General features: G+C 43.8%; 1 protein-coding gene across 1 annotated transcript; it reads left to right on the top strand.

Annotated features, from left to right (window-relative positions):
- Positions 1-2,843: 2,843 nt before the first annotated feature.
- LOC311338037 (fucolectin-like) lies at positions 2,844-12,390 on the top strand (the record flags this gene model as incomplete). The annotated part of the gene is made up of 5 exons (XM_084488954.1): positions 2,844-2,853; positions 4,811-5,048; positions 6,163-6,302; positions 7,693-7,772; positions 12,298-12,390. The coding sequence occupies 5 exons, from the start codon at positions 2,844-2,846 to the stop codon at positions 12,388-12,390; spliced, it is 561 nt and encodes a 186-aa protein (XP_084345080.1).
- Positions 12,391-13,856: the final 1,466 nt, after the last annotated feature.

Genomic DNA, 13,856 nt, shown 5'->3' with positions numbered 1-13,856 from the left:
TTCAATGCACTTGACACACTGGGCTTTCCCAGGAACCTTTCCAGTGGTTATGTAGTCCATGAGTGTTTTTTCCACTGCCTGGATTTCTTCTTTCGTCCACTTTTTTCTTTTGGTTTGTGATGACCCTGAATAAAATAAGACATTCATTTAATGTTCTTGAAAAAGGGGACTATACTTTAAGGGACAGCTATAAAACTGTATGGGATGTCACAAATCTGAAAAAAACTTTCTGGCTTGGTCCAGAGATGTTCTGCACCAAATTTGATGACAATTGCTCAAAATGTGTAGGAGTAGTAGCCTAGTCCTAACTAGACCTTCGTACTCATTTCATTCATACCGATGGTCTAGAACTGCTATAGAGACAAACGATTGCTCACTTGAAAGCGGGTGCTTAAAACCTATTGGCTCTGCCCAGTGCCACTCCGGATCTGCCTTAACCAATCGCGTCACGACCAAACGTTTGGTCGTGACGTATTTCATGCTTAGCAAACTCCTTCACCACTAACGGAGCCAGCTGGAAAATTAAACTTTTCCCGAATCCCGTGGGAAGAAGCGCCACAACATCTTGACCACCAACAAAACTAAGCAAAGCCTGTTCCTGCTCCGGCTTTAATTTATCTATATTCGGCAGAGTTTCCACAACAGACCGAATAGCTTCGTTAGCATCTTTCTCCATGGTCTTCCTGCTGCTTCCTGGTATTTGTTTGACTACAACTGAAACTCGCGCACGACCTGTACGTCACTGTTCTCAGGCCTGCATGCATTATATTGAGTGGTGTCCTTGATCGCTGTTCAGCGGTCCAGCCAAAAACTTTGAACAGCTTACCTTTTGTTGTATGTGATTCTCCAGAGACCTCCCCAACCAGTGGCATCTTTTCATCCAACCAATCTATTAAAAACATGAGCAAAACTGAGAAGATTTCCAATATATGTAGTACATGTAACCTTGTAATAAGTAGAAACAAAATTTTTTAGTAAAGGCTTGATAATGACATAATGGGTGGGTTAGTTGACTCAATATATGTTTGTAATGCTATTATGAACAATTATAAAAACGATATATATATATATATAAAATATTAAACCACAAAGGATCTAAACGCTTTTTCATCACCTCTCGCTCTCTCACTCACTCACTGACCACGACTAAATTAATAGGTGTTGTGGGTTTGCTCGCTCGCTCTCTTTCTTTCTTTCCTTCCTTCCTTCCTTCCTTCTCTCTCCTCCTCACTGACGCTGTGGATCAGAATGTGCATCCATTAACCTGCTGACCACTGATTGGTCAATGAGCAGCAGGTGTGCCGCCTCCCCCAACCCTAGAGTCCAATCAGACTCAGAGCAGGTGAGGCTGCTGAGACCACACCCAGTTTGGTCTCTCTCTCTCTCCCTCCTCCCCTCCCTCCCCCTTCCTTCTCTCTCCCCTCCCTCTCTCTCTGGCTGTAGTAGGAGTCTGTCTGTCTGCCTGCCTGTGTGTGTGTGTGTGTGTCTGCCTGTGTGTGTGTGTGTGTCTGCCTGTGTGTGTGTGTGTGTCTGCCTGTGTGTGTGTGTGTGTGTGTGTGTAATGAACCTACATTTATATTTTATTTCTACATTGTTTTGTTTTATTTTGACATGATTCTGTATGACATGATTCTGTATCTATGTTTTATTTGTGGTCATAAGGTCATCTAATTTAGTTTTGTCAATCATCAGATCAACATGCGTGTTTAGGGTTAGTGATTGGTGATTGGCCCATTCCTGATTACATGCGATATATAGAGCGGAGAATTCCGGATCGTTTGGACGCTCTTCACTCTCTCCGCTCTCGCGGACGCCTCATCGTTTGGACGCGCCTGATCGTTGGATCGTTTGGACGCTCTTCACTCTCTCCGCTCTCGCGGACGCCTCATCGTTTGGACGCACCTGATCGTTGGATCGTTTGGACGCTCTTCACTCTCTCCGCTCTCGTGGACGCCTTATTATTTGGACGCTCTCCGACGCTCCATGGTCGCGATGGACATTAATGGACATTCTTCTGAATGTGAACCTTTGTGTTTAGGAAAGAGGGAAAAAGTAGTGTAATATTGTGAATTATGAAAACCTTAATGCTGAAGTTTTTCAGATAAATATTTGAAACTCATCCATGACTCTCTTCCTGCCTTTGCTGCCATTTTAACACATAACAGTGTGTGTGTGGTGAATTGGGCCTCAGTCTCTTGACCCCAGGGCTCAGAGGCTCAGAGGACCCGGCGTCATAGGGCCAGAGTCTGGGGTCATGGGGTCGCACTCCCTCTGTGGTGGGGGGGTTGTCAGAGTCGTTCGGTTCACCTGTGTTCCGTCTATTTAAAGTTGTCTAGTTTCTACCCTAGTTTGTCGGTTCCTTGTTTGTTGTTGGTTTGTTTCCGTCTGTTTACATGAAGTAAAGCTTCTTTGCACCGACAGTTCTGAGTCTGATGTCTGCGTTCTGCTTCACCTCCCTGCACAAGCTGTGACACACTCCCTGTTTTAAGACGCCCCCGCCAAATGCAAATATATATACTTATATTAACCTCCCTCTCCTTTCGCTGTCACTCCCTTCGTCTCCCTTCCTCCTTTCGTATTTGTATATTCACAGACTGTTTGCCTACAGGGATTTGAACAATCAGTATCGGTAACGAACCATGACCGCCATAAGAGACTTGAGACTTAACTTGGCCTTGCAATAAAAGACTAGTGAGCATCTCTGCCTCTAATCAGCGCTGACGTCGAGAACGGGTACGATCACGCACAAATTCTATCCAATTCTGTCAGTGATCTTCAAATCCTCACACACACACAATCAATGGACACACATACACCCACACATACATCAACACCAAGAAACCATGCACAAAGGTAATGCTGTCATTAATCACACACACACTGTATTTTCTGTGTCATTAGTGTAATGTTTATCACCTGTTTTATTTTTTTATTCTATTCACACATATCTATTTATTAAATTTTATTCTATATATTGGAGGTTCCCCAGTTTGTCGGTTCATTGTTTGTTTCTGTCTGTGTACATGAAGTAAGTAAAGCTTCAATTTGCACCTAAACCCTCTGAGTCTGATCTCTGCATTTGGGTTCACCTGCCTGCACAAGCCGTGACACACTCTGGTTTAAGACGCCACGACCAAATGCAAATATACACATATTTACCTCTCCCTTCAACCCCCTCTTGCTCTCTCTCTCCCTTCTGCCTCTACCAGAGTCCTTCGTATTTGTATATTCACAGACTGTTTGCCTTCAGGGATTTAGATAACCCTGCAGTTTTTGGTTGTCAAATCTTGTGCTTCTGTTGATGCATCTGATGACCTGAAAAGTTGTGAACATCGACCCTAAGTGCTCGACTTTATTAGTTGAACAAGAAATACTCAGGAATACTTGCATCATATCACGCCTATACAGAGGGAGTCAATCCCTGCAAAGGTGTAACATCTCCTCTGTGGGGCTATTGGGATGCTAGCGGCTACGCTAACGGGCTCCCACATAGAGCTGGGTGGTCCCGCCCCTTCCTTTAGCTAGCAGGTCCCCCATGTGCTGACGGAAGTTTGTTGGCCAAATGGGAAATGATTGATTGTAGGAACTGAACATTGCAATATATTTGATGCAAAGTGCATAATATACACACAATGTGTTATGTGTTTGTAACAAACATAACTACACTACCCAGCAACCTCTGCGGTTGTACAGGCTTCAGCTAGCTCCGTAGCTTTTAGTCTATGATAGCACGTAGCTACCCTCTCCGTCAGCACCGACGCACCCAACTAACTAACTAACTAACAGGCAACTGGCTCCACCCTGGCCCGACCATTGAGCTCATCCAGCCTTGCTTACCAGTTCTCCCCTGTCCCTTAAACCAAGGCAGGTTCTGTTGTAATAAAGAGAGCCATTTTTTGTTAAATTCACCTCATGTCTCTCACGGTTTCTTTCCTGCAAAGAACCTCCCCTAATCACCCTCATAGTTAGTGCTTGAGCAGTAGGATTTGCAAACAAGAGCATTTGCATGACTTAATGCAAATCCAAGTTGATCTGATGCTAGTCTTAGATGCAGACGCTTCATTCAAGACAACATCTTTCCCAGTGAGTAGCCTCTTTAACTCAGAGAGAAAAACTATTTTAAGATTATTTTGTATTGTTTTGTGATGTAATACTCCAAATTTTTGACGCCTCAGATTAATGTAATATTTCAGTCACTTATATCTCCATCCAAAAGGATCTTTTTGTTTGAACTTTTAATGGTGTGTTAATATGAAGGAATGTATACCTAGTAGCTAGTATTATCTATTGTCTGAACCATTCTCCAGAACCATGGGGTCCAGTCGTCTCATCTGCAGTTTCATTGGTATGTTTTCCACACAGCACTACAGTATTTATCATTATCCAGTTCATTGTATTGAATTAATATAAATGGACCTGCAATTACTTTTGACTGTTGACAACCTCCTTTGTCTTTGTGATTGTCGGCATGTGTAACATTCCTACCACAAATAGTTTGATGATCTCAGAGATACCTAGTAGTTGCATAGTTGCATATATGCTTGTCAATAAAAGCTGAAATATTTATATTAAGTAAATTACTTTTTTTATTTTCTCATCACCAGGTGTTCTGGTCCTCCAATGGAAGTCACCTGGATTTTCAGGTATTTCTTTGTACCCCAATTAGTGGCTGATGACAAGTTATCCAAACAGGCATATATTTCAATTTGTTTTGAATACCAAAATGCTTCTTGACAAACTACTCTGTGGTTTTACTCTCCATTAAGCTGCATCCCGCTTTAACGTGGCGTTGAGCGGCACGGCTATTCAGTCTACAACCTGGGGAAGGCTGAACACGCCATCGATGAGAACAGCGACCCTCAGTGGGAGCATTACAGCTGCAGCGCTACCGCCTATCAGACCAAAGCATGGTGGAGGCTGGAGCTGACTGGTGTGTACCGGGTGTCAGAGATCCAGGTCACTAATAGGAATGCCTATAGAGACAGGCTCAATGGCGTGGAAATACTCATCAGAGATTCACTGGTGAACAACGGCATCGACAATCCAAGGTGAATCACTGGTGGCACCAGTGATGGTCTTTCAAAGAGGGGAAGCTAATTTTCGGCCTACATCATATAAATTGTCAATTTATCTATACGTAAATTCTGCTCTCTGTTCCTTTTCAAGGAAATGCTCTGTAGACCCTGTCATACCAACTTTAGCTGTATTTTCCAGTGACTTGACCAGTGTCCTCTCAATGGACAGCAGAGCTAGGATGCTTAAACGGTCATGGCCCATTGTGTTATGGGTGTAGGACTTGAGCCGCTTTTGTGACATATTTCAGCCATAATATCCTCACATAGCCACAGGGAGCAGCACTGGGCACATACAATATTTAAGAGGTAATATCCTCGCATGGCCACAGGGGGCAGCACCGAGCACATGCAGTAAAGCTGCAACACTTGCACATAGTCAAGAGGGGGCAACAACGGACACACAGATGAAGTGAGCACGTTGTAGAAGAAGCCTACTTTTACCTGTCTATTTAAGCACCATTTTCAGCTTTGGAAGGGATCGCCACAAGCCAGAGAGATTGCCACAAACCAGAGGGGGAATCGCCACAACAGAATCTCCCGGGAAAGGTTAGGGCTAACCCTAACCCTAGGGCTAACCCTAACCCTGCCCTAGCCGTATCGTTAGAATCTCGTTAGAATCTCTTTGGCGGCGTATTGTAGATATAAAGCTTAGAGACGCTCCGCGCGTGTTATACACAATTGCTCTCCTTTTGTTTCGTAGACAATAGACTAAAACCTTTACCAAATAAAGTCAGTTAAAAGCGATCCTGTCTTGGCGACCTTTCCTGGATTAAAAATAACATAACACTTTAAACAGGAGAAGCTCCTTTCTATACCTGTAGATGTAGCTCCAATTGTTGCCACTAATGAGAACAGTTGTAAAGCTGAGGCATTGCACTGTCCAACTACATGTCTTTAAGGAACACCAAGAAATCACATAGCTTTCCCCTGCCATCCTGCAAGTCCTGATCTGAATACAGGACTTGAAGTTCAGACCTCAGGTTCCCTGAATCAAAGTGATGGCCAACTACCAAAGCCACCAGCTACTGGATTCTGGTCTCTGATACCTTCACCAGACTACTGTATCTTCTCTGTCTCTTTTCCTCAGGTGTGCCATCATCAACGATGACCCAGGCTGCTTGACTCAGACTGTCAAGTGTTGGGGAATGGAAGGAAGGTTTATCAATTTCTACAGGTCCTCTGATGAAGCAAGCTACCTGCAGTTGTGTGAGGTCAAAGTGTACGGAGGTAGGAACCCCGACCATCATTACATGATCATCAGAGGGGGGATGGGTGTACCGGTATCATCAGAGGGGGGATGGGTGTACCAGTATCATCAGAGGGGGATGGGTGTACCAGTATCATCAGAGGGGGATGGGTGTACCAGTATCACCAGAGGGGGATGGGTGTACCAGTATCATCAGAGGGGGGGATGGGTGTACCAGTATCATCAGAGGGGGAAGTACCAGTGGTAAAACATCAGTGGTCAAACGTAAAATGCTGCTGTTCCTTATAGCTCAACTAGTTGAGCATGGCATTAACATGGCCAGGGTCAGGGGTTGGTCTCCCACTACCTGTTATACTAATGTAGGCACCAGCAGTATTGTAAGACGCTTTGGGTAGAAGCATCCAGCAAAGTACAATCTGCATACAGTGTTTTCAACCTGAAAGACGGAACACGAGGGCACTGCAGGTGGAACACGAGGGTACTGCAGGTGGTACGCGTACCACTGGTGGTACATGAGGGTACTGCAGGTGGTACACGAGGGTACTGCAGGTGGTACGCGTACCACTGGTGGTACACGAGGGTACTGCAGGTAGTACTCATACCACTGGTGGTACATGAGGGTACTGCAGGTGGTACACGAGGGTACTGCAGGTGGTACTCATACCACTGGTGGTACACGAGGGTACTGCAGGTGGTACACGAGGGTACTGCAGGTGGTACGTGGGATTTTATTCTTGAAATAGACAAATGTACAATAAAATAATCAAATGTAAATATATTATAAATATTCAGTTAATAAAGTCTTATGGTTTGTTATTATTTCCATTGATGTTTTGTTGCTATGGGAGGGAGGAAGCATAAGGAGTGTAGATAACTTCTTCTTTCCACTGTTTCCCACTGGCAATGGCCTTTTTGCAGCAACACTTGTGTATAACGGACTGTTGACAGTTCTGAATGTCTGTATTTTTCAGAGTGAAGTATAAAAGTAAGTGGTCCTCTGTATGGTCCAAGACAACTCAAAGCCCTTCACAACATTTGAGTTCAAGTGGGCTGAGATTTCTGTGAGCGAGTAAAGTGTCTGAAGGTGTTGTTTATGCATTTAAACACATCCCACACTGACTGGTGATTTAGTGTAAAAAATAACTATACATTTACATTTAGGGCATTTGCCAGACGCTTTCATCCAAAGTGACTTACAATAAGTATATTCTTAAAAAGAAAGAATCATTATATTGCAATCAGACGGAAAAAAACTGATACAAAATAACACTTTTGGAAATGCAAAAGTGTCTGCTAAATGTCTTAATAGTGGGTAGGGTTAAGGTGTCTGCTCAAAGATACATAAAGGGATACTGACAGGGCTGAGAGTGAAAATCCCTCTCCTCTCGTCTTTTGGTCCCCCAGAGTTAGGGCCTGCTCCACCCTCCGTCAGCATTCAGGAGATGGGGAGGAACATCACTCTGGTGGGGAGGCGGCTGTGCTGTGCCAGAGTCCAATCAGACAGGCTCAGACGAGACCAGATGAGACCAGAGGAGACTAGACGAGACCGACAGACAGACAGACAGACAGACATCTCTCTAGTCTAAATATCAAAGTTTGTGAGGCTTTACAAACAGATGGAAATAGTAAGAGGATCAAGCTTCCTGTTTGGGAAAATAAAAGTCCTCATAAGTACTACACTCAACCTAAGGATGTGAATGAGTGTAACCAGCTGTAGGTAATTTACGCCACTTTTATTAATATATATTGTATATATTTATTTTTCTGCAGGTCAGACAGAGGGAGTGAAGAAGTTGCACTTCTATACTTCCACAAGAGAGAATCAAATTCGCTGCACCTAACTTGGCCTCACTGGGGAGCATAGCTGCTGATTCCGATGACGTCCAACATAGTGAAGCTTCTGAATGCTATAGCTCAGTGTGAGTGTCTGTGGTAGTTGGCTTGTTCTGTATTCATTCATTGTCATTTTGGGCATTTGGCCACATTTTGTGCTAGCAAAGCATATATGATACATTTATTTAGTACATAATCAATTCACTTCTTTATGAGTAGATGTAGTTGTGGAGATTGTAAGTTGAAGATGGTATCAAAAGACTATATAAAGTATCTGTTGGTTTTTGTCTCTGTCTGGCTTGGCTGATTTAGAAATTATACACAAAAGTAGGGTTTAATCTCAAACTTTGATTGATATGGTTGAATTGAGGGAATTGAAGATGGGGTTATATTTATTTATTGATTCTGATGTTCAAGGAAGATCAGACTCTGAAGTTTAACTCATGTTTTCCAGTCAATCGTTATATATATATAATTAATGTGTGTTTTAATAATGTTAACACTTCATCCAGTTGTGAACGTGCTGGTTTGTGTCTCTTTTGCATATATAAATGTTACATAGCTAATGTTGGTTTGCTAGTGTAATTCTAATATCACTGACCCGAAAACCAATAATTTGACTGTATAAATAAATGACATCATTTGCCCCGCTGTAGTTAGCCCATCCAGACAGCCCTGCAACACATGGCCAGTCAAGGCAGCAGCCCAGGCCTCTGGTCTCCAGGATGGAGGGGGGAGGTGGCTTAGAGGCCACACTGGGAAGGTATGAGGACAGTGGGGCTTTTTTATATTTATTCTAGGTATGGTAAAATATATAATCCCTTGTTTTCATTGGGTACGGTAACCCTGGTCAGAGTCCAGCTTATGTAATTTTGGGTTAGTGGTTGTTAGTGGGGGGAAAGTAAACATCGGTTGGGGATTCTCCCCAGCCTCAATTTGGTGTTGGGGGTTTGTGGAGTGGGTACCTCACCTGGCCCAAGTCAGACAGACTCTGGGGCTGGGTGAGGCTATAAACCTGTTGTGCATTGAGTAATCAATGGACACAGGTTCAGCCAGCCATCACCACACACACTCAGGGAGCTCTCCTACATGGCAACATGGATCACTATCTTCATGTCTCATTGTCTGCAAACTCTACAATAAACCGGCTTTAAACATTAACACCTTGTGTCTAGGTGTCTTTACAATAACTACAAACTTTAAAGTGATGTTTGGAATGAAGTCACACAACAGGAACTATGGGATCCAAACACACGTTTGGGTTGTGAGACCGGGTCAGTCCTCAGATTAATGGGCTCTATGCACGCAACACTTCCGCATTGGTCTCAGAATGCTTCTACAAATCTGGTTCTGCTGTTACACCAATTTCTGCGACCCACCACAAAGTGTGACCCTAGGCGGCACAGTTATTTTTTTATAAACATGCACGAGTCTGAAGCGTCGACACAAGTCGTTCACGTGTGGAAACATGCACAAGCTTAAAACGTAACATTTGTATCGTCATCCGTTTTTTTTTACCGGATACCGAAATAGCACGTTGATCCATACTATGGGTCTGTAAAATGCTAATCAATTCAAATCAGGGTGTCGATGACGATACAAATGCTACGTTTTAAGCTTGTGCACGTTTCCGCACATGAACGACTTCATGCCTGTCTACGCTTCAAACTTGTGCATGGTTCAGAAAATGTTCAACAGCGCCCCCCTTGGGTGTAACACCGGAACCGGATTTGTAGAAGCATTCTGAGACCAATGCGGAAGTGCTGCGTGCATAGAGCCCATTCAACCTGTTGACCACTGATTGGTCAACGAGCAACAGGTGTGCAGCCTCACCCAGCCCCAGAGTCCAATCAGACAGACTCAGACGAGACCAGACGAGACCAGATGAGACCAGAGGAGACTAGATGAGACCGACAGACAGACAGACAGACAGACAGACATCTCTCTAGTCTAAATATCAAAGTTTGTGAGGCTTCCACCTGTGAATGATTGAATGCCTCAGAGCAACTCTGAACTCGGCCTTCAGAAAACATCTGTTCACTATGTATTAGCTGATGATAAACATCTGTTCACTGTGTATTAGCTGATGATAAACATCTGTTCATTATGTATTAGCTGATGAAAAACATCTGTTCACTATGTATTAGCTGATGAAAAACATCTGTTCACTGTGTATTAGCTGATGATAAACATCTGTTCACTGTGTATTAGCTGATGATAAACATCTGTTCACTGTGTATTAGCTGATGAAAAACATCTGTTCACTGTGTATTAGCTGATGATAAACATCTGTTCACTGTGTATTAGCTGATGATAAACATCTGTTCACTGAGTATTAGCTGATGAGTATGCAGCTATTCGACGAAGAACTCAGCTCTGTATTGCTATGTTAGCTGGAGATTTTTGGGAAACACTCGTACTTCAGCTGATGCATCGTACAACTGGGCTTAGTAATATGTCGGCATATGCTAACTTCCTGACTGTTTTGGGAATCGCACCCCAGGACAATACAAGAGCACAACTAAAGTCCCACTAATCATAAAAGTAGAACAACAAGCGAATTAAAACATGTTTATTAAACATGTTCAGCCACACGATTACTCAGCCACACGATTACTTGTCAACCAGGGGTGTGTTTCCCACAGTCAGGAAGTTAGCATTTTGCCGTTGTACTTAGTTGTACTATGTACTACGCAGGGGGTCTTCAAGGAAAAAAGGTTGGGAACCACTGCTCTAAGGGGTCCTGCCCCCTGACGTGGGCCCAGTCATCAGTCCCAGGTCTGTAAGGTGTCCTGCCCCCTGACGTGGGCCCAGTCTCAGTCCCAGGTCTCAAATGCCGCTTTTCCACCGCCAGTACCAGCTCGACTCGACTCGACTCGCCACGCCTTTTTTGCGTTTCCATTGGCAAAAAAAGTACCTGGTACCTAGTACCGGGTACTTTTTTTTAGTACTACCTCCGTCGAGGTTCCAAGCGAGAGGAGTAGGTACTTTTGTGTGACGTAAACAGGCTGCTGGTAACTGATTGGCCAGCGGCTGTAAATGGGAATAATCACTCAAAGTTAAATTGTGTCCGGCGTGGTTGGAGTCCACGAACCCGCTCCCGAGGGGGACACTGATCAGCGTTTCGCCGTGTGTGTCGCTCCTTTCCCGGGGCTAGAGTTAGGCTGCGCGTCGTTATGTGTGGCGGGCGTGGTTGTGTGTGTCCGGCGTGGCTGGAGTCCACGGACCGGCTCCGGAGGATCAGCGTTTCACTGTTTCGTTTCAGTGTCGTTCCTTTCCTAGGGCTCGAGTTTCACCTCTATCAACGTTACCGTATGACAACAATAGACGCGCAGTCATTGCGCTTTTTATTTTATTTTATTTCCCATCATAACCTTTCCCGGGAATCAGGAAATAGTCTTGATCAGATTCAGATTTTCCGGGAATCGCGTCTCCCGTGATTAAAACCTAATGACGACCCGCCCATGGTGGAGAGGTTCTTTTCTACGACCCGCCCTGTGATGGAAAAATCCTCTTATTTGAATTGTTGTTTGATAAGTTTGTCTGTTCTTGTATAACATGTAGTGTCCTCAGTTTCAACCCTAATTGTCCTGCCCATTTCCTCCCCGCTGTCTAATGACCCTTGTCTTTAGGTGATAACGCCACAAAGATAAGCATCTGGAATTTGCATTTGTTTGTCGGGAACCCCAATCTATACATTCCTCTGTGTTTGGACCGAAGGGCCGTAAAGAGAAGAATTTGCTCATTTCCTCTTTCATGAACCTTTTGTGTGGGGAGGGTCTGAAACTGTATAAAAAACCATGTCAACTTGTAATCAGGACTCACTCTGCTAGAGAGGAGTCTAATGTATGCATGCATTAAACCTAGAACATTTTACTTTCCAATGTATTGTGTGCTTTATTGCAGTGGGAATCTCATCTGGCCTAGACGCAATCTCTGTTAAAGGGGAATTGCCACGACAGCCCACATTGAAGAGGTACTTTTTTAGATGGAAACGCAACCAAACCGAGTTGAGTCAAGGCGAGTCGAGTCGAGTTGGTACTGGCGGCATAAGAGGTCCTGCCCCCTGACGTGGGCCCAGTCTTCAGTCCCAGGTCTCTAAGGGGTCCTGCCCCCTGACGTGGGCCCAGTCTTCAGTCCCAGCAGGTCTCTAAGGGGTCCTGCCCCCTGACGTGGGCCCAGTCTTCAGTCCCAGCAGGTCTCAAAGGGGTCCTGCCCCCTGACGTGGGCCCAGTCTTCAGTCCCAGCAGGTCTCAAAGGGGTCCTGCCCCCTGACGTGGGCCCAGTCTTCAGTCCCAGCAGGTCTCTAAGGGGTCCTTCCCCCTGACGTGGGCCCAGTCTTCAGTCCCAGCAGGTCTCTAAGGGGTCCTGCCCCCTGACGTGGGCCCAGTCTTCAGTCCCTTCCGCTGGCTCTTCCTCAACTCACTGGTGGCTTGGGGGACAATAAGCTCTGACCTCTGGAGACGTTTCCTCCAACACGTCACAACAACAGTGGAGTCTCCATTCACCTCTTCATCAGTGTGTGGAGGGAAGATATTACAACACAACAATCTCAATCTGTCAAATCCTTCCCTCTTTCTTATTCACATTATGTCTCCTCTTTGTGGATCCAGTCTTTACTAAAGGCCTTAGCTGTTCAACGACCCCATAATAGCAAGTTAATGAATTACCATTTGACCCAGTTATAAGATAACCTAAAGTAAATGATTAACTAATATCACTGACTATTAAGCCCAGTTATAAGATGAGTTAATGAATAACTAATATCTCTGACTGTAGGAGCCACTTCCTTTGTCATTTTCAGAATCTTGTGTGTGTGTGTGTGTGTGTGTGTGTGTGTGTGTGTGCGTGCACACTTATTCACCGATTATTCACTCACCGATTTGAATGGCATTCAAATAGGTGGCAAGAATCTACACCTTAAACATTACAGTTATATCAAATGTAGAGCAGTGAGGTACTCTGTGATTAAAATCAACTTACTATTTTAACTGATTTAAAACAGACATAATATACTACATGTGCTTATGAGATGAGACATGTATAATCAAATAAAACAAATCCCTATACCCCATGTGACATGCATGAGCATAATGACAATCACTTATACTTAGACAATCAGTGTGTCTGTGGGTGTGGGTGTGTGTGTGTGTGTACTGTGTGTGTGTGTGTGTGTGTGTGCGAGGCATGTTTTTCTCAGGAAATGAAAGCTTTAAACCCAAACCAAAGTCACATGACATGGAGTTCTCTCTTTCTGGAGACAAAGAACAACACCTTTCAAACTAAACTAACTAACTAAACAAACTAAATAGCCAGATGATATTATCACCAATACATATTGGTGTGATGTAATTGACAGCATTTATTAGTTTATCTATTTCACATATTAGCTGGCAAATAGAGTTGGCATCTAAACTAGATGAACAAATAAATACTCTTAATAGGATTACAGCAACAAACTACATTCAATAACCTACATGTTGCTGTGAAAACATGCTATAAACATAAAACAAAACAAATGAGAATATTTTCACAAAGCACATATTAGTTCCTTTTAAGCAACGCATTTATTCAGGCAAGTAAAACCTGAATCAATAAAGCCTTGTATAAATAATTAAAGCCTTGTATTAAGTCTAAAGTGCATGCAAGACAAGATAATCTCCTGACATTCAGCTTGTGTGTGTGTGTGTGTGTTTAACAAAATAAACAAACTTTTGAGGATGATGATGGAGTTGGAAAGA

This window comes from Micromesistius poutassou (assembly GCF_964030765.1).
Source record: "Micromesistius poutassou genome assembly, contig: SUPER_1_unloc_1, whole genome shotgun sequence".
NCBI lineage: Eukaryota > Metazoa > Chordata > Actinopteri > Gadiformes > Gadidae > Micromesistius > Micromesistius poutassou.
The sequence above is the reverse complement of the archived record's forward strand: the minus strand, read 5'-3'. Positions and strand labels throughout refer to the sequence as shown.